Source organism: Scyliorhinus canicula, chromosome 9 (assembly GCF_902713615.1).
Source record: "Scyliorhinus canicula chromosome 9, sScyCan1.1, whole genome shotgun sequence".
In the NCBI taxonomy this organism is placed as follows: Eukaryota; Metazoa; Chordata; class Chondrichthyes; order Carcharhiniformes; family Scyliorhinidae; genus Scyliorhinus; species Scyliorhinus canicula.
Window position 1 is genome coordinate 182988167 of NC_052154.1, and position 25746 is coordinate 183013912.

At 43.0% G+C, this 25746-nt stretch overlaps 1 protein-coding gene across 3 annotated transcripts in view; it reads left to right on the top strand.

The window, feature by feature from the left end:
- Nucleotides 1–1591: 1591 nt before the first annotated feature.
- Nucleotides 1592–25746, top strand: part of ckap5 (cytoskeleton associated protein 5) — a 108551-nt gene continuing 84396 nt past the window's right edge. For all 3 annotated transcript variants that reach the window (XM_038808290.1, XM_038808289.1, XM_038808291.1), the window contains exons 1-9: nt 1592–1696; nt 3482–3570; nt 8760–8924; nt 9042–9170; nt 12001–12171; nt 12617–12721; nt 18798–18908; nt 23352–23444; nt 24475–24660. In XM_038808290.1, the coding sequence (XP_038664218.1) occupies nt 8799–8924; nt 9042–9170; nt 12001–12171; nt 12617–12721; nt 18798–18908; nt 23352–23444; nt 24475–24660 (921 nt within the window). In that variant the 5' untranslated portion in view covers nt 1592–1696; nt 3482–3570; nt 8760–8798. The remainder of the gene's footprint in view (nt 1697–3481; nt 3571–8759; nt 8925–9041; nt 9171–12000; nt 12172–12616; nt 12722–18797; nt 18909–23351; nt 23445–24474; nt 24661–25746) is intronic.

Genomic DNA, 25746 nt, shown 5'->3' on the forward strand with positions numbered 1-25746 from the left:
AGGTTGTGTGGTCGAGAATATTACTTCTAACCGTAATTTGTACAAAAATAATTACAATAGTGTTTATGTCCTGGGTGCTGGATCAGTTAGTGAGACCCCTGTCAGCATTTAAATAAGTGGGAATCTTTTAAATGAATAGGTCTGAAGTATTGAATCAGGCTATTTGTTACAACAGGGATTTAAATCAAAGTCGTAACTGCAGTTAGGCCCACAACAATAGGTGTTGGTAACTGACCACCAGTAATCTTACTAAATTAAAACAATTGTTCTCTGTCAACACACTAATCCTGTACTGGTCAAACTATCTGGTGACTTTTTTCTTGTCTACTTAAATAGGAGGCCAAAAAATGGCAGGATGCGGAAAGAAGCTCTGGAAGCACTTGAGGTGCTTGTGAAAAAACCCCAAGCTAGAACTGGAGATTATGCGGATCTGTGAGAGCACTTAAAAAGTAACTATTGTACCAGTATTTCAGTCTTGTGATAAGTGTACGTGAAATGTGAATGGCGTGGCTGCACCCAACATGAAATATTTTTTGCCCAACTCTATTCTGAAATAAGTACTATTTGTCCTTACAGCTCTCACTTCCTACACGCATGCTGGCTTTTTGGGGACAGAAAAAATAATTGATTTTAGAATGTTGAGCTCAATGCCAGTCAGTTCAAATCGTTGAGCATGAATTTGAGCATTTTTAGTGATGGATATAGAGGGATACGGCGCTAGGAAAAACTGAGGGTTTGGGCCAAAAGTGGTATCCTGACTGGCACAGGCTTGGAGGGCCGAAGGGCCTGTTCCTGTGCAGTTTTGTTCTTTGAATTCTGGAGGAGTAATGTGATGTTCACGGTTTATAGGATGTAAAGATGTCAAGTACATTTTATTGTACAGGGTTCCCCTTTCCACCCATCTTTTTTTTTGTGTGATGTTTACGTACCTGTAGTTTTTCATTTGCCATTCTGATTCGAGAAATTATCACGGGAATTTCAACTGGTTGTGCTAGTTATCAACAACGTTCTTGGCATGGTATGAACGTTCTTGGTATTGTAAATATTAGTCACATTTCACTTTCACCTGTGTTCTGCATTGTTGCGTACATTTTCTACTGGATGGGTGCATGCTTTCCCTATCAGTGCCTGATGAACAAGAATACTTTTGAGCTTGGCTATGGGTCCATCAACCAAGTCTCTCTTTTTATCTCTGAACGCTTGAGCACAACAGATAAGCTTCTGCATGGAGTGTTTCCCTTTTATCTGTTCACGGTATCGCTGCGTGTTTTTAACATGTAGACATTTGAAAAAAATCAGGACCTTTCATTAATATTTCCATCGCTTGTAACCCTTGGGAATGAATGCAATAAGCTCTTGAAATATGATCCCTCAAATAGACATATGGAAAAAAAAAGACAAGACACAGTTAAACTTCTGAGCCTGTCCCAGCCAGTCATGGTGCAATTGATGACACCTGGATGCGCACCCCACCTAATAGTCCGAGATGAGTTATTTTAATCTTGAGTTTGAAGTAATCATGCTTGCGAATGCGAATATGTTGTCTTGCACCGTTCTGCATAATGTTTTTAACTTGTATTGCCCCTTCTAGGTTATTGGAAAGGACTCCAATGTACTGCTTGTAGCTTTGGGTGCAAAATGTCTTGCTGGACTGGCTTCTGGACTCAGGAAGAAGTTCCAGTCCTATGCTACTCATGTAAGTTTCAAATAGGTGGGAGTTCAGCCAATCTGTGCAAGGAAATGTGTACAAATATTTGTTACATGCAGCTGTGCAACCAATTTGTATTGCGGATTCTTTGGCATTGAGTAAAGGTTCTAATGTGAATGGCAATGAGTTGTAAGGTATGTAATTCTTTTTACTGGGATTGATGGCGGAAAATTGAGTATTAGCTGAAAGGTTTTCTGCTGCTCTTATAGTGTCATGGGATTTTTAACATCCACCTGAACTTGGATTTTCTAATCAGATAAAGAAGACCTGCAATTATATAGCACTTTCATGATCACTGGACCTCTCAAAGCACTTTCCAGCCAAAGAAGTACGTTTGAAATTTTGTCAATGTAATAATGTAGCAGTTCTTTTATACACAGCGAGCCCTCAAGTAGCAATCTGATAATGGTCAGATACAGCTGTTTTTGTGGTGTTGAATAAAGGATGCGGATAGGCCACAGCATCAGGGATACACTCCCCAACAATCAAAATAGTGCTATGGAATCTTTAACTATCTACTGAGTAGGCAGATGAGATAACAGTTAATGTTCTATCTGAAAGATCCACCTTTCAGTGCAGCATTCCTTCGATAACGTGCTGGGGTTCGATTTTTTGTGCTCAAGCCATGGAGTGGGACTTCAGCACGAGCCTTGTAACCTGGGCGGAGTGCTACAAGCTAACACTAGGTTTTGTGGCTAACTTTTTCCTTCCACCCCACCTTTGCTGCAGTAATATTTGATCTGGCATCAATTGCTGTTTAAGGAAGAGTGTTCCAGCCCTTGGCAAGAAGCATTTCACTCCTTAATGATTTGGCTTGAAAGACTACCTCATCCTAGCGTCCCCAACTAGCAGAAATTGTTTCTCCTCGCCCAACCTATTCATTCCCCTTTAATATCTTAAACCCATAACCGTCTCAAATCCAGGAAATGCAACCCTGATTTGTTTAATCTTTACTTTAGTCTAACCCTTGGGTTCATTCCTGTAAATCTATGCTGCACTTCCTCCAAGGTCACTATGTTATTCCTGAGGCCCAGAATTTCTCACAGTACACCAGGTGGTGGTGTAACCAGGTCTTTGTATAACTGAAGTGTGACATCTACCTGCCTTTTGTTGTAGCATTCCTCTAAATAGAAAAGGCCAGCATTCTACACCTTTTCGGAAAGTATGCCCATCATTTTGAGGTCCAAATGACCTTCAGTTTGTCTACATTGAAATCCATTTGCCATGTTGTGCCCATTCATTTAATCTATCAATATTCCAAATCCATGCTGGCTCTTAATTATGATGCTCATTCACGTGTACCCTTAATTGTATGTACTCTTATCAATCCCCCCCCCCCCCCCCTCTCTCGAGAGCAGAGTGACATGCATAACTTTCCCATATAAGGGAACAGAGAATTTTGCAAGACTATAATTGGGCTACTGCTATGTTCTCACCTCCTTCCTTTAAAACCCTGAGATGGAAAAACATTGCTTCTGCATTGCTGTTATCTTGCTTGTGTTAATTTTGTTGAGCCCCTGATTTGCTGACCCCCTTCTACTGTAATGTTGATACCATACCACTTGTTGCCACTTCCTTTTCTCTTGCTGTTCCTCCTGCCAGATGTTTGAAATGAGCATTATTCCATAAGAGGTCCAGAATTAAATGTGGGGCCATAATAGCTGAAATTTATGTGAATTGGTTCATTTTAAATTACATTTATATAGCAAACTTGACGTCCTTGGTTCAAAACCCGCTCAGTTGAGTATTATACATGTATTCCATTTTTTTCAGGTGGTGCCAACTCTCCTGGAAAAGTTTAAAGAGAAGAAACCTCAAGTAGTTCAAGCTTTGCAGGAAGCTATTGATGCTGTTTTCTCACAGTAAGTTCAAAATATGACATTTGTGTCTGAGATTTTTGCATTTGAACACTTGTGGCAAACGTTTGAAAAATTTAATTTCTATTGCCGGATTTCAACTAAAAGGTAACTTTTTTGTGGCGTGCGGGCACAGTGGTTAGCACTGCTGCCTCACAGCGCCAGGGATCTGGGTACAATTCCGACCTTGGGTGACTGGATTTTGCATCTTCACCCAGTGTCTGTGGGTTTCCACTGGTGCTACGGTTTCCTTCCACAAATCCAAACATGTGCAGGTTAGATGGGGTTACCAGATAAGGTAGGGGAGAGGGCCCAGCTAGGGTGCTCTTTCAGAGGGTCAGTGCAGACTCAGTGGGCCAACTGATTTCCTTCTGCGCTGTAGGGATTTTATGGATTTGATGCTTAAAATATGAATATTGAACCTCCTTCTTTCGGTGCAGAATGAGGTAACTTGCTCAATTGTGCTGTAGTTACTTTCATATTAGAGGTGTTACTTTTTCTGTACCCCTCATCTTGTTCCTTGAATGTTCTTATTTCTCTGATTTGCTGATCAATGAAGATAATCTTTCAATTTGTACATTTTGACCATTTCAATGTAGGCTTAGTGTAATCATGGCAGTCTTGAGGGTGCTATTGTATGATCTATGTTATTACTTTCCAGATCAATAATTTTAAATAATCCAGAAAGAGAAACCTTTATTTCATAACCTCAAAAGCCCCAACGCACTTTACAGCCAAAGAAGTTGGTCTTTCATTCGTAGTCACTTGTAATGTAAGGAAACACAGCAGCCAATTTACACACTATAAGATCCCATAAGCAGTACAGCAACGTAATGTGCAGATAATCTACTTTTAGTGATGTTGATTGAAGAAACAACATTTGACATTTTAACAACTACCTGAGCGGGAAGACTGCTGCTTTAACATTTCCTCCGAAAAGTAGCATCCCTGACAGATTTGTGCACAAGTCCTGGGTTGGATTTGAAAAGACAACCTTTTGAGAGAGATGGCTCTGGGGATGAACTGTTGCTGGAATAAGAGATTGGAATTAAGCCCTTGTGCATCAAGGCCAATTCAATATTACACCCTGTACGATATTGCACTGCATAATACACCCTATACGATTTGAAGCACTACACCTCTGATCACTTGTCACCACTGGTTATGGCCACATCATATGAGACCACAATGACAATTGTGTTGCAGATTCTGCAGGCATGATGGTTCTGTTTTAAAAAAAAATAAAAAATTTTCAACGCTTTTCAACAAATATAGATATACAAAATATCAAGAACAACCAAAGAGCATCAGAAGAACATCACATGATTCTGTTCTTGTGAGCAGATTTTTTGCTGCATGCATTGCAGCATACTGACTCTCAGTTTCAAGGAAATACATGCCTACTGCAGTGCTCACAAATCCCATCTTAAAGTGAATCCAGCATTGCTACAAATCATGGGAGATGGGGCCCCTATAATTCAGCCCAACTGAAATCCAGGGGATACAAATGATTGAGCATTCACGAGTAGCAGCAAGATGCTAGTGCATCGGTGCACTATTGCAAGTGCCTTTTAAATTGGTCCCAGAATTGTCTGAAATAGGTGACTTGTTTTTACTTGCAAACCCCCCCCCCCCCCCACCCCCCCACCCCCCAAAAAACATCCATTATGCGTGTCCATTGCAAATTTGGCTGGCCAGTTTGATTCTCTCAGTAGTAGACTCCTCAGTTATGAACTTGATATAGTGTAATTTTGTGAGAACCCAGATTGGGATGAAAGTAGCAGCCATTTCAGTGTAGCTCTAATTTAAACCTTATGGAAACAATAATCTCTGAAAAATCTCGTATGTAGTAGGGTGCTTTTCAGGATTTGGAACAAATTACTTTTGGCGCAATTTACTATGCAGTTCTGTGCTTCATGTCATCAAACTGACAATGGGCCCTGTCTAATACCCATGTGTGCATTTTGAGCAGAGATTTAATCCTTACAAACACTAATCTCAAGCTTCATTTATAAAGAAATTAGCTTTTATTCATTCTAGTAGAGGAACATAGGAATTAGGAACAGAAGTAGGCAATTCACCCCTTCGAGCCTGCTCTGCCATTCAATCAGATCATAGCTGATCTCTTTCTGGAGTCATCCATCTCACTGCCTATTTGCCATATCCTTCGCAGAAATATATCAACAACTTCTTGAAACTATTTAATGATTCAGACTCCACCACGCTGTAGGGTAGCGAGTTCCACAAATTAACCACAATCTGCGAGAAGCAATTTTTCCTCGTCTCAGTTTTAAATCTACTGCCTCTGAAATGAAATTAAAATTAAAATTGCTTATTGTCACAAGTAGGCTTCAAATGAAGTTACTGTGAAAAGCCCCTAGTCGCCACATTCCGGCGCCTGTTCGGGGAGGCTGGTACGGGAATTGAACCATGCTGCTGGCCTGCCTCGGTCTGCTTTAAAAGCCAGCTATTTAGCCCTGTGCTAAACCAGCTCCCCATAACCTATATCTGTGACCTTTTGTTCTAGATTGCCCCATTGGGGGAATATTTGTTCTACGTTTACTTTCAATCCCGTTCAGTACCTTAAGGACTTTGATCAGATCCCTTCTCATTCTTCTGAATTCCAGCGAGTATAAGCCCAAACTGTTCAATCTCTCCTTGTACGTCAACCCTTTCATCCCGGAATCAATCTGGTGAGCCTCCTCTAGACAGCCTCTAATGCCATCACACCCTTCCTCAAATAAGGAGACCAAAAATGGACACACTACTCCAGATGTGGCCTCACAAACACCGTATAGAATTGTGACAACACTTCTCTACTTTTATACTCCAGTCCTTTTTCAATAAACGCTAAAATTCAACTTGTCTTTATTATATGCTGTACCTCCACACCGACTTTGCGATTCATGAATAAAGATATCCCGATCCCTCTGCCCATGCACATTTTGAATCTGCTTTCCATTTAGATAATTTACTTTTCTATTTTTCAGCCAAAATGGATAACCTTACACTTATTCACATTAAACTCCATCTGCCATATTTTGGTTCATTCTCCAAGCCAATCTGTAAACTCTATCGCCTCTTCACTGCCTGCTTTCCCAACTATTTTAGTATCATATGTTACAATCTATCTCTGCTTGTAGATCATTTATATACATTGTAAACAGTTGAACTCTGAGGACTGACCCCTGTGGCACTCCGCTAGTTACAGTTCACCAGCCAGAGAAGGACCCATTTATCCTGACCCTCTGCTTTCTGTCAGTCAGCCAAACCTCAATCTAATCTTGTACACTGCCCCCAATCTGCTGTGATCTCGCCTTCAGGATCAGTCTCTTATGCGGCACCTGGTCAAACACCTTCTGGAAGTCTAGCTTTACCACATGCACAGGTTCCCCATTATCCACCTTGTCGGTTACGACCTCCAAGAACTTGACAAGTTTGTCAAGCAGCCTTCATAAAACCATGTTGACAATGGTGGTTTGAGCTTTGTCTCTCGATGCTCAGTCATCTCCTTAGTGATTTATTCCAGAAACTTCCCCACCACAAGGGTTCAAGCTAACCGGTCTATTGTTTCCTACTTTTTGCCCGTCTCCCTTTTTGAATAGGGGTGTCACATAAGCGCGTTCCCAATCCATCTGGGACAGTTCCAGAATCCAGGGAACTTTTAAATATAACCAATGTAGCCACTGCCACCACTGTTGATACTTTAGGGAGCAGGCCATCAGGTCCCAGAGACGTATCTGCCTTTAATCCCATTAGTTATTGCTCCAAGTTCCTCTGTATTAACGATGATGTGCTTGTATTAACTGTATTAATACAATATTAATACTGTATATGTAACTGTATTAACTGCAGTTTTGGAAAAATGTTTATCATCCTCTACTGTGAAGCCAGGCAAAATATTCGTTCAGTGCCTCCGCTATTACTATGTTCCCAATTATTACCTCACTAGTATCGTCCTCTAAAGGGACAACATTTACTTAGCTATTCTCTTCCTCTATATATTAATAGAAACTTTTAATGTCAGTTTGTTTTCTGCTAGTTCTTTTTCCTCGTTCACCTGGGCTCTTTTGATTTTATTTTTAGTAGCATTTTGCTGAACCTTAAACTTCTCCCAATCCTCCAGCTTACTACCAGCTTTTGTAGTATGGTACGCCCTAGTTTTGTCTTTATGTCCTCTTTGATGTCTTTTTGTTTAAAGCCATGGAATGTTTTTCTCCCTTGTACAATTCCTCTTCCTCTCGGGAATATACTTTAATTGAGAGGTATTTAATATCTCCCTGAATGTCCACCACTGTTCCTCAACTGTCCTACCCTCAATTATTTGTGCCTAGTCCACTTGGGCCAACTCTTTCCCCTGGCCTTTATGATTACCTCTGTCCAACGCTAAGCCTCTAGAATGGCAAGTCTTGTCCTGCTCAATGCGAATTTGAAATTCTAGCATGCTGTGATCACTCCTTCCAAGAGGGTCTTTAACGACAAGACCATTTATCAACCCGTCATCGTTACATAATATGAAATCTAAAATAGCCTGCTCCCTGGTTAGCTCCATAACATATTGCTCTTCGAAAATATCCATCATACACTATGAAATCTCTCTTGGAGCTACCCGTGCCAATTTGATTAATCCAGTCAATATACATGTTAAAATCACCCATGATTACTATCGTGCCCTCTCACCAGCCCTCGTTATTTTTTGTTTCATACCATGCCCCACTTGGGTAGTATTGCTCAGGATCCTGTAAATCACTTCTACCATGGAGTTTTCCCCCTTGCTTTTTTTTAACTTCCACCCAGATTGATTCAACATTTTGGCCCTTTGTGCCAATATCATTTCTTAATGCAGCTTTGATGTTGGCTTTAACCAATAAAGCAACTCCACCTCCTGACCCATCCTGTCTATCCTGTGTGAATATCAGTGACTTTACACATCGATATTTAGGTAGCATAGAGAAACCACTTGTTTATTGCTGGTACAAACCCTCAATTTTTTGGATTGTTAACTAAATTAACTTAGTTTTTGGGCTTTATAGTTGACTAAATGTGGTATTGTCAGCATTGCTTAAATACTATATTTCATGCTATAAAAGACATTCTGTTCACAATTGCATTGATAGTTGAGATGTGATAAAATGTTCTAAAATAGATTTTAAGAATTTAATTGCAGAGATCAATAATAAGATGTTTGTATTCAGACTACATTACAGAACCTAAGTGAAGATGTGCTGGCTGTAATGGACAACAAAAACCCATCAATCAAGCAACAGGCATCACTCTTCTTGGCAAGAAGTTTCCGTTCCTGCACTCCCTCCATGTTGCCAAAAAGTCTTTTAAAACCACTTTGCGCTGCTTTGCTTAAGGTAGGCAACAAAAGATTATGTGCTTCTCTATCTTCATTGTCATTTGTGGTTGCAATTTGTGTTTCAGAAAATAATTATGAAAACATTTGTGAACTAATATAATCTAATTATTTACAGCAAATTAATGATTCTGCAGCCGAGGTAAGGGATTCTGCCTTTGAAGCACTAGGTACTGCTCTAAAGGTAGTTGGCGAAAGATTAATGAACCCGTTCCTTGTTGATGTTGATAAACTCAAACTTGACAAGGTGAGTTACTACATAAATTTGTACATTATTCACATTTTGAAGTTAAAATCCTACATTCCAAAGATAATGTTCCAAAAATCAGATGTAAAATTTCAATTCTAATCTAATTTTGGTTGAATGATTTGTTTGACATTTGGACAGCGTTAAGTCTTTCTCTTTTATGTGGGAATATGTGTAGCAACCTGCACAATGAGGGCATCTAATCTTGTACTTAAATGGTTGGAACTGAACTGTGGAGATGCTGACGGAGCACTTAATGGTGCATATCGCAACTCCTTGTACTTCCTCATGCAGTCCGCCCCTAGGTGTTTTATTTAGTTGATTTCTTCCACAGTTGATTTACTTATGAACTTTGCTAAATTTTCACCCAAAACGTATGTTAGGATGCAGCTGACACTTTTATTTTAAAAAAAAAATTGATTTAAGGAACAAAAACTTTTCAAACTAGAATAAGTGCATTGCTAAAATATGTTTTACTTTCCCAAATGTATCGCTAATGAAATATTTTCTAACATTGTTGAAATCTTAATTTCTTTTTGCTCTAATTCCTTTCAGAACTATGCTTATCCTTTTATTTTATATTCTGGGTGACATACACATATGTCCATTAAAGGCAGCAGGCCAGCTTGAGAGGGTGGTAATAAAGCAAACAGCACCCTGTGCTTTGTCAACAGGGGCATAGAGTATAAAGACTAGGACGTTTATGCTATACCTGTATAAAAGACTGGTTTGGCCTGAACTGGACTATTGCGTTCAATTTTGGACAGCATGCTCTTTTGGGATCTTGGGATCTGAAGGCATTAGAGGATGAAAAAAAACAAAATGATGAAAATGATTCTAGACATGAGGAACGTCAGTAGTGTCGAAAGATTTGAACTGCTCTCCTTGCAGAAGAGAAGATTGAGAGAAAATTTAATAGAGGCATCCAAAATAGTGAGGAATCTGGGTGTAGTTGACGAGGGATAAACTATTTCCATTGATGAAATGATTGGCAACCAAAGTGCATCGATTTAATGTAATTGGCAAAGAAAGTAATAGCAGCAGGAGGGAAAAGCTTCTTCTCTGTTAGGGTCAGGAATGCGATACCCATGTATGTGGTCGAGGTAGGCTCAATTGAGGCGTTCAAGAGGGAATTGGTTCGTTATTTGAAAAAAATATGTGCAGAACTGGAGCAAAAGCTGGAGAGTGAAACTAGGTGAATTCCTTCTTCAGAGATGCAGCAAAGACGAGATGGGCTGAATGCCTGTTTTTCTGTCTTGTAATTATTCAATGATTCAAAGAAACACTTCACCTAATTTAATCAGGGAATGTGGCAAATTCTATTTCTGGAACAATGTTTTGTTTTTCCAAATACAGCTCTGCAAGAGCAAAAGGGGTTTTAATTCCAAAAGATGCTAAATCACAGAATTTACAGTGCAGAAAGAGGCCATTCGGCCCATCCAGTCTGCACTGGCCCTTGGAAAGAGCACCCTACCTAAGCCCACACTCCCACCCTATCCCCACACTTCCACCCTATCCCCATAAATATAAGCATAAAGAAGTAAATGGCAATAGTTCAATAAAACATGTAAAATAAAATCTTTGATTAAAAATATCAATAGTTATGATAGGATCATAGTCTAGCGAGCATGTATAATATGCATCTGCCTGCACTCTGGCATCCTTCACGTGAACACATTGGTATGAAGTTTGCACAGATCACGAGTCAACTTGATCCTCGCTGCATGCACCATTTGAGAAGGAGAAATATTTCCGGAATTAATAATTTTGATTAAACAAAAATCATCGGAATAACAACAGTGTTTAAAATGCGCAAACTTGTTTTCACCCCAAATTTTTAAAATGTTTTTAAAATTGTTCGCTTGTAATTTTCCATGTTCTCCAGATTTGATTTGCAAATTGTCCCTTTAAATTGGAATGTTTCAACTGCAATTTCACTAAGAATGGAAGGCGAGAGAAACAATATTTCTATGGGCCTAGCATTTTAACTTTAATTCCAGCAACTCTCCCAGAATTCAAGTGACTGCACACTTCAAATGATCGAAGATTCAGGATAGATTAGTATGGGTAGGCCATGTCTGACTAGGCTGGTTAAATTATTTGAGCTGGCTATTGACATTGTGGTTGGGAAAATGTTTATAGATTTTATCCATGTGAACTTCTAGAAGGCACACAAAGCATTTGTTCTCTGGGATGTAACAAGCATCTGTGCTGAGGTCTCCGCTTTTCATAATTTATGTAAGTTAGTTAAAGGCATAGAGTTGTCAGTTTTCTGATGGGTTTCATAGGTTGTATGAGTGGCAGTAAAACTGCAGGAAAATAATCCACAAACCAAGCTATGGTAGATGGTGTTTGTTGTGTGGGTAGTGCATGGTCGTCCACGTTTCCCTCTTAAGGGAAAGCTGGTTCAGAATATTTTCTGAATGGTGGGTACTAGAAATAATGGAGGAGCAAACTGATTGGGTAATCTTGTGCACAATTTTCTAAAGGTTAGTGGCCACCTGGAACACAATAGGAATTAAAAATTGAGATGGCTAGGTAAAGGGTTTTGAGTTTGCAAAAAACAAAAGTTGGTAAGTGGAAATGGGGTATATAGCTACTGTGGTCTAATTGCAATCCAGTACAGACTTGGGAATAGATAATTGTGGAGGGATTGGGTGGTAGTGGGAGCAGGGGCAGTGTGCAAGGTAATGAATGGCTTACTACTTTTCCCATAATTTTAGATTTGAGTGGTTTAGTTCATTTGATGTGCAAAACTGATTGACTTGCGTTGAGTCTAATGCTACATTGTGCTTCATGATGTTAAAGCATAACTGTGTTGTCATTTCAGATTAAAGAATGTTCAGATAAGGTAGAACTGATTCTTGGGAAGAAAAGTGCAGGCACATCAAAAGTGGCAAAGCCCGGGCCTCAAGGTAAAGTTGTTCCATCTTCGAGCTCTGGTGACAAAGTAGATGCTCACGCAACCAAAACTGGACCGTCAAAGAGACCATCTACGAAGGTAAAGATTTGGACGTGGATTTGTTTGTTTACTTGACATGTTAATTGTGTAATTAAATAAATATATTTGTACTTCTAATAATTGAAGTTTGATTTCTACGTAGCTGCAGGTTGCATTCTCTGCCATATTATTCACTATTGAATTAAACTAAATTTAAATATGCATTTTTAATGGCAATAAACTCCAATAATGGGAATGTGCACATATCATGTGGAACACAATATTTATGTTTAAAAACTGGAGCTTCTATGCTAGTATAGTTTAGAAGAACCTGTGTAACCTGAAGCATATCCAGACTATTTAATTAACTAGCCGTGCCTGTATCTCTGGAGTTTTAACGTGACAATTAGCTAACTTGTGTTTAATTTGTAACTCCCTAAATAAATCCATTAACTGTTTTGGGACAGACTGTAGTTATTAAAGAGTAATGTCCTGTGTTCTGCAGCCAGGTGGGCAGCCCAAAAAAGGGAAAGGACCAGGGCCCGCTTCTGGTCCAGGTGGGAAAGGGAAAAAAGCAACAGAAATCAGAGAGGTGGAACCAGAGCTGAGTGTAAGTATTCATTTCCAGACATGTTTATACTTGAAATTTTGCTGTACAATTTTTAGTTTTATATGGAAGAACCTTTTTAAATTTGTGCAGAAGGCTTAGCAGGAGATTTAAATTACCTTAATTTGGGGTATGGTAGGATAGTGGTTTTGCTGTGATCTGGTGATTGAGTTCAAATCACACCAAGACAACTGGGGAATATAATCAAATCTGGAATAATAGTTTTTACATCAATAATGGTGATCATTAAAGTACCTGAAGTATCGTTGAAAATGGTCGTCTTCACTATCCTTTTAGCAAAGGAAATCTGTCCGTACCTGGCCTGGCCTATATGTTACTCGAGACCCACAAAAATGTAGTTGACGTTTAAAACTGTTCCCTGAAAAGCCAATGGTTGTGCTCCAAAAGGTGGTCATTCACAAGGTAAAACAGAGATGGACTATCTGCCTTGCAGTGATACTATAAAACTAGTTTAATGTTGATCTGGTCTCAAATGATGTAGACCAGACCAGGTAAGGGTGGCCTATTTCCTTCCCTAAAGGACAAGAGTGAACCAGGTGGGTTTTTATGACCATCAACAATGGTTTCATGGTCATTAGACTTCTAATTGCAGATTTTAAAAAAATTCACCATCTGCGTGGTGGGTTTCGAACCAGCATCCCTGGAGCATTATCCTGGGTGTCTGGATTACTAGTCCAGTGTCAATGCCACTGTCTCCCCTGTTTCTGTTGTGGAGATATCTATTCTGTCCACAAATAAAACAGAAAACCCTGAAAAGCTGATTCAGCAGAACTAGTGAGTTACTTTACAAGAGCAAGTTTGATTAACAACAGGAGTTTAGGATTCTACTTTGCTCAATAGATGTATATAATATGCCAGTCCAATATTGGTATAATTATTTTTCTGTTACTTGTGATGTGATATTGTGCCTTAGAAAATGCACTGGCATTGCTGTGTTTCCCTTTTTTTTAAGCCTGTGGGAATGTGCACAAAAATAGGACAGCAGGGCGTCCCTTCCATCAGGAGTTACCTGTTTTCAGCCCTCTGAATATTGCCATATATCTGTTACCTGAGATTACCCGTAGGCTTTTTTCAACCTGCCAGCAGCTTTTCTGTCAGTGTGCTGGGTATTCTGCATTCAAAATAATTTAAACAAAATTAATTCCATTATTACTAAAGTTTTTTTCTTGCTGGATTAATTCTCTCTTGTAGAGGAATTGGGAAAGTGGGTCAAGAATGAGGTTATGTTAGTTATTCTAGCAACATCCAGAAATAGCTTATGGAGTTGTCCTGGTAATTTATTTGAGTCTTATTCCATTAGGAAGGTTTTGGGAAGCTCCAGTAAAAGGCTTCTTACTGCAAAAGAAAGGAAATTACTCCTAGGAATCTACTAAGAACTTAGTTATTAGGTCCCAGGGCCAATCTGCCTCAGTGCAAAAAATGGATATTGTCAAATAGATGTGTCTTAAAAAATAATTTATATAGTGATACTGTGCCAATGGGATCGCAAAAACAATGACTATTTATGTAATTAGAAATACTCTGTGGTAGTACCTGGGGAGCGAATTAATTATCAAGTTGGTAGCCTATCGCCAGAATTGCCGAATGCTTACATAGAACATACAGTGCAGAAGGAGGCCATTTGGTCCATCGAGTCTGCACCGACCCACTTAAGCCCTCACTTCCACCCTATCCACGTACCCCAATAACCCCATCTAACATTTTTGGTCACTAAGGGCAATTTATCATGGCCAATCCACCTAACCTGCACGTCTTTAGACTGTGGGAAGAAACCGGAGCACCTGGAGGAAACCCACGCAGACACGGAGAATGTGCAGACTCCGCACAGACAGTGACCCAGTGGGGAATCAAACCTGGGACCTTGGCACTGTGAAGCCACAGTGCTATCCACTTGTGCTACTGTGCTTAGTTAGCAATTGTAACCAAGGCTGGGAAAGGAAGGAACAATGAGAAAGGGAAAAGTTTGAATTGGTGAAAAGCAGAAGACTAAATGACTAGGCAATAGTGCAAGATCAAAAAAAAATGGTATGAGTGTTGAAAGGTTACAGACCTGCAATGGGGCTGCATATGTTGTGTATTTTCTGTTGTTAGCTGTGGCAGTCATTGACTTTAAAATATCCAATATCAAAAATATTACCTTGCAGCATTGACCCTTTTTGTCATTTAATCTCTCTCATCTTTCACCCCATCAGACTTGTTCATTCTTCTCCCTTGTTCTTGTTCCTTTCGCTGCCTCACATTAAAAACGGTTGAGTCTCTCGGCACATTTCCAGTTACAAAGAAAACATAAGAATTAGGAGCAGGAGTGGTTTATTTGGCATCTCGAGCTTGCTCTGCTGTTCAGTTAGATCATGGCTGTCCTGATTGTGGCCTCAACTCGGCTTTTCTGTCTGCCCCAGTATCCTTGTCAATCAAGAGTCTTTCTAACTCTGCCTTAAAAAGACACAAAGACGCAACCTCCACTGCTCTCTGGAAGAGAATTCCACAGATCAGAGAGAAAATACATTTCTGCTAATTTTTATCTTAAATGGGAGTCCTGCTTCCGGTCTGTACCACAAGGGGGGAATATCCTCTCCGCATCCAACCTGTCAATTACCCTCAGCATCTTGTATGTTTTAATAAGGTTACCTTTCATTCCTCTAAACACTAATGGATATGGTCCAACCTTTACTCAACCCCTTAATCCCAGGGATTATTAGAGTGAGCCTTCTCTAAAATGCTTATAACCTTTTCTCAAGTAAGGAGACCCAAAACTACACTGTATTTTAGATGTGTTCTCACCAATACCATGTACAACTGTAGCAAAACTTCCCTACATTAATATTCCATGCTCCTTGCAGTAATCAATAACGTCACATTTGCTTTCCAAATCACTTGCTATGTCTGCATTCTAACTTATGATCCATGTGCTAAGCCACCCAGGCCCCCTGCGCAGGAGTTTTGCAATCTGTCTCCATTTCAATAATGTGCTGCTTTTCTATTCTCCCTGCCAAAGAGGACGAGTTTGCATGTTTCCACGTTACATTCTATCTGCCAGTTTTACACTTAACCTATCTATGTCCCTTTGCAGATGCCTTTTTGCCATTCTCTCAATTTAATTTCCTACCTATGTTTGTGTCATCAAATTCAGCAGACATAGACATTCAGTCCCTTCAACCAAATCATTTATATGATTGTAAAAAGTTGAGGCACCGACCAGCACCTTATGGCACTCCACTCATTACATCTTTCCAAATTGAAATTAACCCATTTATGCCGACTGTTTCCTGTTAGCTAACCAGTCCTCTATCCATGTTAACATGTTATACCCTACACTATGAACTTAAACTTTGTATAATGACGTTTGATTTGGCATCTTGTCAAATACCATCTGCATCATATCCACAGATTTCCCTGTATCCATATTGGTTGTGACACCATGGTGCCATGGTCAGTTTGCTCATCACCCTGGAGGCCCCTGCTTCCACTCGTAGACACGTTGGACAACTCTCACTCTCCTGTCCTTCAGCATGGACAATTCGGACTACTCCAGCCCCCTTAGAGCAGATTATTTCAAACAAGGGGCGAAAATCTCTGCGGACCGACGTGACGCCCATTTCCGGCGGGAAAAAGCGGTGTGCATGACTCCGGCGTCCGGGCCTTCTTTTAAGCTGGCAGTCTCCGTTCCCGGAAGGGCCAGCAGCGGACTGACGTGATAGGGGTCAGTTTCTCCAGCTGCGGAAGTGGCGAGTCCCGGCGTTTGTGTGGTGGGGAGAGAGAGAGGCCCAGTGGGGTGGGGGGAGAAGAGCGACCCGGCATGATTTGGGGGGGGGGGGGAAGAGGGGAGAGGAGAAGAGCGACCTGGCAGATTGGGGGGGGGGGGGGGGGGGGAGGGGGAAGAGAGAGGAGAAAGAGCAGGGGGGGGGGGGGGGGGGAGGACAGACCGGCATTTGGGGGGGGGGGGAGGACAGACCCGGCATTTGGGGGGGGGGGGGGGGAGAGGACAGACCCGGCATTTTGGGGGGGGGGGGGGAGGGGAGGAGGAGAGCGACAGACCCGGCATCGGTGGGGTGGGGGGGGGGGGGGGGGGGGGGAAGAGGAGGAGGAGAGAGACAGACCCGGCAGGGTGGGGGGGGGGGGGGGGGGGGGGGGGGGGGGGGGGGGGGGGGGGGGATGCCCGGGGCCAACGCACCGTCGTCCCCCCCCCCCCCCCCCTCTGTACGCCGTTACCCCCTACCCCAACCACCCCCTCCCCACCACCCCTACCCCCCTCCAACGCCGCCCCCCCATCTCTCGCAACGCCGCAACCCCCCTCCCCCCTCAACGCCGGGTCTCCCCCCACCCCCCCCCCCCCCCCTCAACGCCGGTACCCACACCCCGTCCCCCTCCCTCTGAAGGCCGGTACCCACACCCCCCCCCCCCCCTCCTTCCTCTTCCTTCCTCCTTCCCCCCCCTTCCTTCCTCCTCCCCCCCCCTTCCTCCTCCCCCCCTTCCTTCCTCCTCCCCCCCCCCCTTCCTTCCTCATTAGTGGGGGGGGGGGATGCGGCGTTAGTGGGGGGTCGGGGGGTGCAGCGTTGGAGGGGGGTACGGTTTGGTGAAGGGGGGGTTGGGGGCAGCGGCACGCAGAGAGGGGGGGCGATGGATGCCCGGGGCCAATGCACCGTCGCACCCCCCCCCCCCCCCCCCCCTCTGCACGCCGCTGCCCCTACCCCAACCCCCTCCCCTCACCACCCCTACCCCCTTCACCACCCCTACCCCACTCCAACGCCGCACCCCCCCCCCCCCCCACTAACGCCGCACCCCCCCCCCCCCCAAACTAACGGAGGAAGGAAGGGGGGAGGAGGAGGGGGGGGGAGGAGAGGGGGGGGGGTGTGGGTACCGGCGTTGGGGGGGGGGACCCGGCGTTGAGGGTGGGGGGTTGCGGCGTTGCGAGAGATGGGGGAGGCGGCGTTGGAGGGGGTAGGGATGGTGGGGAGGGGGGTACGGGTGGTGGGGAGGGGGGTAGGGGCGTTGGAGGGAGGTGGGGGGGTGGTTGGGGTAGGGGGTAGCGGCGTACAGAGGGGGGGGCGACGGTGCGTTGGCCCCGGGCATCCGTCGCCCCTCCCTCTCTGCACGCCGCTGCCCCCAAACCCCCCCCCCCCGATGCCGCAACCCACCCCCCCCCCCCCCGACGCCGCAACCCACCCCCCCCGACACTGAACGGCGTCAACCATCATCAATGGCTGACGACGTTTTAAAGCAACTGTGATTTTCGCCGACGTGACCCATGGCCACGTCGGCGGGACTTCGGCCCATCCGGGCCGGAGATTTGTGGACACTTAAAAAAAAAAATGAAATCCCGCCGGCGCCAGCTGTTTTCAGAGGCTGCCGGCGGGATTTGCACAACGCCGGTTTTTGGCCGGTGGGAGATTTAAAAACCCTGCGGGAGCGGAAATAACGCCGCTGCCCGCCGATTCTCCGACCCTGCGTGGGGTCGGAGAATCCCGCCCAAGGTGTCCACAAGTTCCCACTCTGCTGCAACCCTGGACTGTAGGGATACTGTTTCAAATTCCATCATGCCAACTGGTGTAATTCATAATTAATATAATTTGATTAATAATTGGAATTCTGGAATTGAAAGCTAGTCTCTGTAATGACAGTGTGAAACTTGATTGTTATAAAACTCACCTGACTCACTGACTCCAAACCCACAGCAATGTGATGGACATGAACTGGCTCTCTGAGGAAAGCTGATAGCACTTTGGGTGTACTTCGCCACATGGACCGCTGTGCTTCAAGAAGCTGGTTCAGCACCACTTTCTCAAGGGCCCCAGCTAGTAACGGGCAACATATGCTGGCCTTGCTGGTGATGTCCACAACCCAGGAAATAATTTTTAAAATTAAGTATTTAACAGCACAGCATTTAAAAATGTTAGACTTTATACAAGAGCTGCACAAGACTTGTATTAGTTTGTGTTAGTGTATAATGCAGGGCTGTTCCATTGTTTTTATATGCCTCCAGGAATGAAAGATTTTCTTAAAAACCCATTACAAATATACTTGTGGGATTTATTGTTTAAAAAATTTCTCTTTTTAAAAGATTGAGGTGTGCGAGGAGAGAGCTGCAGCTGTGTTACCAGCCACCTGCCTACAGCAACTTGACAGTAGCAACTGGAAGGAAAGATTGGCCAGTATGGAGGAGTTCCAGAAGGTATCTGATATCTGTATTTAACAAATTTGAAATATGTCATGTGCAAATAAGGGGCAATGACTATTCTTAAGCAGGGCTTAACATTTGAAATATTACTGTTGTGGGGAATCAAGCTGCATATACTATCTATACATGGCTATAGTATTGCCAGTGTTCATACTTGGTACTTACTTAATATTCTGGCATGCTCGTGCTGCTGTATTCCAACTTCATTATCAATTTTCTAAATGATAATCTGAAAGAACCCTGGGTTGTATAATTCTAGAGATCTTGGCTCCATCTCCACCAGGAAGTCTAGTCATTGGCTGGATTCTCCGTTCCTGAGAGTAAGTGTTGTCGCCGGGGGCATGATTCGTGGACTTCCACGACGGCAAAACTGCTGCCGCAGCTGTACCGATTCAGTGATTATTAAGGGGCTAGCACAGCTAGATTTGCGATTGACACTTGGGGGGGCTGATAATATACAGCCACAGATACGTACTTCACTCCTCCCACACAACATCCCAGCCAAAAAGATGACACTGATTGTGCACGCTGGCTGGGGCCAGAGGGCAACTGGTGGGTGGGGGGCGCGGAGAAGGAAGACACCCATATGTCCTGTGTTCCTGAGTTCACGTGGGCAGTCAGAGGTGTGTGCAGCCCTGGCAGAAGCCCCCTAACCAGCGACAACTTTCAGCAAACTATAGTGATGTTGGGCATTTTTTGTACCCACTCTCTCCCTCAGCAACGTGTGCAGCCCTGGCAGAAGCCCCCTAACCAGCGGCAACTTTCAGCAAACGATAGCGATGTTGGGCATTTTTTGTACCCACTCTCAGCAGCCACGGCATCTGTTTCATGATTTTTAAAAGCACAAGTGAACTTCACCAATTTTTTTTTTTTTGTTGCACTGAGTGCTGAATTTTGGTGTATTTGAGTGCTATAGGGAGGGTTTGGTGACTTGGGGATATTAAGGGTTCATTATCTAAAGTCTAGTCTTTTATTTAGTTAATTAACATGTGAATTTTCAATCGACTTTAAACAAAGGTTCTACTTGCAGCTGGAGCCTGTTAATTAATTAATTGGATTAGGCCAGTTTTCAGAGGCTAGAGTCAGTATAAAGGTGAGCCAGCTACAGTGCAGACTTTGTTTGTACTGAGTGCTGAATTTGAGTGCTATAGTGAGAGTTTGGTGACTGAGGGATATCAAGGGTGAGGGGGGAGCAAGGCGCTCCTTTCATTTCAATTCCTCAGAGTGAGAAGGGAGCCGGGAGTTTACAGAGTGCAACTGGCTGGGAGCAGAGTCGGAGTGCAGAGTTCCAGTTGGTCCACAGTGCAGCCAAATTCTGTAAGGTAAGAGGGAATGGAGCCGAGGGATGTTGCATGCTCCTCCTGTAGGATGTGGGTGGTGAGGGATAACGCCAGTGTCCCCGCTGACTATACCTGCGGGAAGTGCACCCAACTCCAGCTCCTCAAAGACCGTGTTTGGGAACTGGAGCTCGATGAAATTTGGATCTTGTTCCCCTGTTCAAGAAAGGGAATAGGGAAATCCCTGGGAATTACAGACCCATCAGTCTTGCGTCTGTGGTGAGCAAAATATTGGAAAGGATTCTGAGCGATAGGATTTATGGTTATTTAGAAAAACATAGTTTGATTAAAGATAGTCAGCATGGCTTTGTGAGGGGCAGGTCATGCCTCACAATCCTCATCGAATTCTTTGAGGATGTGATGAGACACATTGATGAAGGTCTGGCAGTGGATGTGGTGTATATGGATTTCAATAAGGCATTTGATGAGGTTCCCCATGGTAGGCTCATTCAGAAAGTTCGGGGGCATTTTGGCTGTCTAGATCCAGAATTGGCTGGCCAAAAGAAGACAGCGAGTGGTAGTGGATGGAAAGTATTCTGCCTGGAGGTCGGTGACCAGTGGTGTCCCGCAAGGATCTGTTCTGGGACCTCTGCTCTTTGTGGTTTTTATAAATGTCTTGGATGAGGAAGTGGAAGGGTGGGTTAGTAAGTTTGCCGATGACACAAAGGTTGGGGGAGTTGTAGATAGTGTTGAGGGTTGTCGCAGGTTACAACAGGACATTGACAGGATGCAGAGCTGGGCTGAAAAGTGGCAGATGGAGTTCACTCTTGATAAATGTGGTGATTCATTTTGGAGGGTAGAATTTGAATGCTGAATACAGGGTTAAAGGCAGGATTCTTGGAAGTATGGAGGAACAGAGGGATCTTGGGGTCCACAGACATAGATCCCTCAAAGTTGCCACCCAGGTTGATAGGTTGTTAAGAAGGCGTATGGTGTGTTGGCTTTCATTAACAGGGGGATTGAGTTGAAGAGCCACGCGGTTTTGCTGCAGCTTTATAAAACTCTAGTTAGACCACACTTGGAATATTGTGTCCAGTTCTGGTCGCCTCATTATAGGAAGGATGTGAATGCTTTGGAGAGGGTACAGAGGAGATTTACCAGGATGCTGCCTGGACTGGAGGGCATGTCTTATGAAGAAAGATTGAGGGAGCTAGGGCTTTTCTCACTGGAGCGAAGAAGGCAGAGAGGTGACTTGATAGAGGTGTACAAGGTGATGAGAGGCATGGATAGAGTGGAAAGCCAGAGATTTTTCCCCAGGGCAGAAATGGCTGTCACGAGGGGATGTAATTTTAAGGTGATTGGAGGAAGGTATAAGGGAGATGTCAGAAGTATGTTCTTTACGCAAAGAGTGGTGGGTGTGTGGAATGCACACGGAGTCTGAGTCATTAGGGACATTTAAGCGACTCTTAGACAGGCACATGGACAGAATTAAATTGAAGGGGTGTAGGTTAGGTTGATCTTAGATTAGGATAAATGGTCGGCACAACATCGTGGACCGAAGGGCCTGTACTGTTCCATGTTCTATCTGGAGTTTGACCTATTGACCTTCACAGTGCCAGGGTCCCAGGTTTGATTCCCTGCTTGGATCACTGTCTGTGTGGAGTCTGCATGTTCTCCGTGTCTGCGTGGGTTTTCTCCGGCTGCTCCGGTTTCCTCCTACAAGTCCCGAGAATTGCGGAGGTCTCGGAGCATAACGCGTTGGGTCCGCTACTGATATGCCAACATCGTTTATTGTATTTGCGTTCTAGAATGCATCAATGGGGTTATCGAGGCGGCAGAGAATTAGGATTTGGCGTCAAATCAGAGCCCGACGCGATTTCGGCGATGGAACCAATTCTCCGCCCAATCGCATTTCCCGATTCTGCCGTTGGCCCGCCCCATCACTTCACTTTTTGTGAGAGAGCTTGCTGATGAGTGCTCAATTGCCCCATATTGGCTTAAACCATATCCCCTCATCAAACCCAATGCTTATATTTTACACTGCTGCAATGGCGTTGGAATGCTTGTTTTGGCTGTCTTTGTTAACTTTCTAAGATGCAAAGCCCGACCATTTTGTGGTCTTTCACCATTCTACAGGTCTCGTGCTGGGAATCAGTCTTCGACTCTATTCTGAACTTCAGTGTTTCAAGACCATACTAGACTTGGTACTTACTATCCCTTGTCTGACCAGAACAATATATAGTTTGACAATTACCCCTCTGGTTTCCAGACTTTCAACTTCATCCTTGGTTATTTCAATGCATTCTTTGTATATATGTTGCCTATTTTTGTTTCTGTTTTATATAGTAGCACGGTGGTTAGCACTGTTGCTTCACAGCTCCATGGTCCCAGGTTCGATTCCCTGCTTGGGTCACTCTGTGTGGAGTCTGCACATTCTCCCCGTGTCTGCGTGGGTTTTCTCCGGTTTCCTCCCATAAGTCCCGAAAGATGTGCAGGTTAGGTGAATTGGACATTCTGAATTCTCCCTCTGTGTACCCGAACAGGCGCCGGAGTATAACGACTAGGGGCTTTTCACAGTAACTTAATTCACCTCCCTATCCCACCTGATTGACCCTGACTATCAACTATATTGAGTTGAACCAGGGGATGGGCGGCATGGTGGCACATTGGTTCACACTGTTGCTTCACAGCTCCAGGGATCCAGATTCAATACCCGGCTTGGGTTACTGCAGAGTATGCACATTTTCCCCATGTCTGCATGGGTTTCCTCCAGGTGCTCCGGTTTCCGCCCACAAGCCTCAAAAGACATGCTTGTTAGATGAATTGGTCATTCTGAATTTTTCCTCGTGTACCCGAACAGTATGTGGCGACTAGGGGATTTTGACAGTAACTTGTAGTGTTAATAATGTAAGCTGACTTGTGACCCTAATAAAGATTATTATTATTTTCACATTTGGCGTGATTGAAGATTTTTCTTGTGCACTGGTAATGTGCTTAATATTCGTAGGAAATAGATCTGGGCACTGTGGGGAATTTCTATTTGTTGCTCAAGATTGCAACAAAGCAGCTTGAGCAAAAGTATTTCAAAAGAGGTATTTTTAAAATATAACCTGCATCAAGTAGGAATATCATTTGGTACTGATATCTTTATATTTTACAGGGAGTAGAAGTGACTGATAAGAGAGCATTGCCTTGTCAGGCATTAGTGCGAATGTTAGCTAAAAAACCAGGTTGGAAGGAAACCAATTTCCAGGTATGATTATTTAAAATATGCTATATGTTGAAGGAATAGATTATTTTATTTTTGGAAAATATTCCAGGAAGCATTTATTAGAATATTTCTGTAATGCCAAGCATATATTTTTGTTAATTTAGGCTGACACAGAAGTGTAGTTTAGGGGTGAGCTGCACAGCATCGTGTTGCAGCAAGGCCTTTGGTCTAATCCCTTCAGTAGAGATAAAAATTTCACGTCATTGTTTGAAAATAAATAGAGTTCTCCTGATGTCCAGAACATAATAATGCTCAAATAATGCTACTAAAACCTCTCAGCTGCCATTTATTCAGATTATGGCTACAGGTTTGTCGATCCACTTTTTGTGCACCTAGATTTACAGGTTTCTAGTATACTTTAAAATAGAGCCAGAGCATTCAAGAAAAAGAAGGAAAAAGTGATGGAAGTGGGAAACTATGTTCACAAAGCGCAATTCACTTTCAGTCTGAGATCAATAGGTTTTTACTAGACCAGTGTATAAAAGGGACATGAGACCAAAGCAGATGGAGTTTCAATGCAGATAATTGAATGGCAAAACAGGCTTAAGCTGAATGCCCTGTTAATTTAGTGGAATAAATGTGTCCTAATTTAACTCCGAACTCGCCTTGGCCTGACTTTACTTCTCTGCTTGTTCTAGATTCTTCCACCAGAAGAACTAGCTTCCCTGCACCTATCTTGAATCTATTTCAGAGACCTCAACTAAATCCCCTATCGGCATCTCTTGTACTTGCTTCCTTGGGAACACAACGTGTTTTGACAGTTTTGAGCGGTTATTGTCCTGTACTTTGCCCAACACGCTATTCATTTGTGAGACTAGATGGTTGGTTTTGAACATTGCATCCGAGTACCTTTCTGTATGCTAGTTGGTGTTGCAGGATAATGATCAGGAGCTGAAAGACTAGTTCTCTTAACATGGTTTATTTTCTCCTTTACCCATACATGAAAATCTATTGAACAGCCAGCTGTAAAATGTTGTATTTTGATGACAAACTAATCAATTTTATTCTTCAGGTGATGCAGATGAAATTGTATATTGTTGCACTGGTTGCTCAAAAGGGTAACTTTTCCAGAACATCTGCTGAAGTTGTGCTGGATGGTCTGGTTGATAAGACAGGCGATATAAAATGTGGAGTGAAAGCAAAAGAGGCGCTCACTGCGATAGCAGAAGCATGTTCCCTTCCCTGGACCGCTGAACAGGTTAGCAAAGACTGAAATGTTTGATTAGTTTCAAGTTGCTAATAGTTCAGTTAAAAACCACATCTTAAATAAAAACAAAATGCTGGAAATACTTGGGTCATGCAGCATCTGTAGAGAGAAAGAGTTGACGTTTTCCTTTTATTAGAACCTGAAAATGTGGTCAATGAACAGCTTTTAACCATGCAAAGATCAATAGGGCAAATGTAAGAAAGGAAACCTAAAACCTGTGGTCATGATCACCTCGTGTTGAGATGAATAAATATTCCATTGGAGAGAGCAGAACTTACAAGGTGTGCATTGCTGCAAGAGCAATGGCAGTAGCTAAACACTAAAGCTGGTAATATTGCAATGCTGGAAAACATAAGATTGAATGCTGTTTCTTTTTTGGCTGGAAGCCTGGAAAGGGGAATCACTAGAGTAAGAATCCCAGCTAGCGTAGGACCCATGCAAAGTTCTCAAAAGTCCAGCATATTGTTTAATTAGTCAAGATTTACAGGATCATTAATACACATCTCACGACTAGCCAACGCTTTGTACAGGTTTTTATTAAAGTTGATTAGCCTAATTGTCAATTTCTTCTACTGCTCGTAGCAGAAGATATACTTTAGGATAAAGTGGGAATATCCCTGTGTGTGCGTGGGTTTCCTCCGGGTGCTCCGGTTTCCTCCCACAGTCCAAAGATGTGCGGGTTAGGTGGATTGGCCATGCTAAATTGCCCGTAGTGTCCTAAAAAGTAAGGTTAAAGGGGGGGTTGTTGGGTTACGGGTGGATACGTGGGTTTGAGTAGGATGATCATTGCTCGGCACAACATCAAGGGCCTGTTCTGTGCTGTACTGTTCTATGTTCTATTTCATGATATTGTAAGTTTTTGGGATGTTGCTGGATTTTCTTAATGGATAGCATCAGATTCTAATTGCTGCAGAGGGTGCTAAAACTGAGATTGAATATTTGATTAATGCAAAAGACACTGGTACTGAATTTGTGCTGCAAATAATAGTCTAATTATGGCAATATTTAAATGTACTGTTAAATAGAAGTTGGATTTTGTCTGATTTGTCCGAGTTGAATTGAAGTGTCTAAACAATA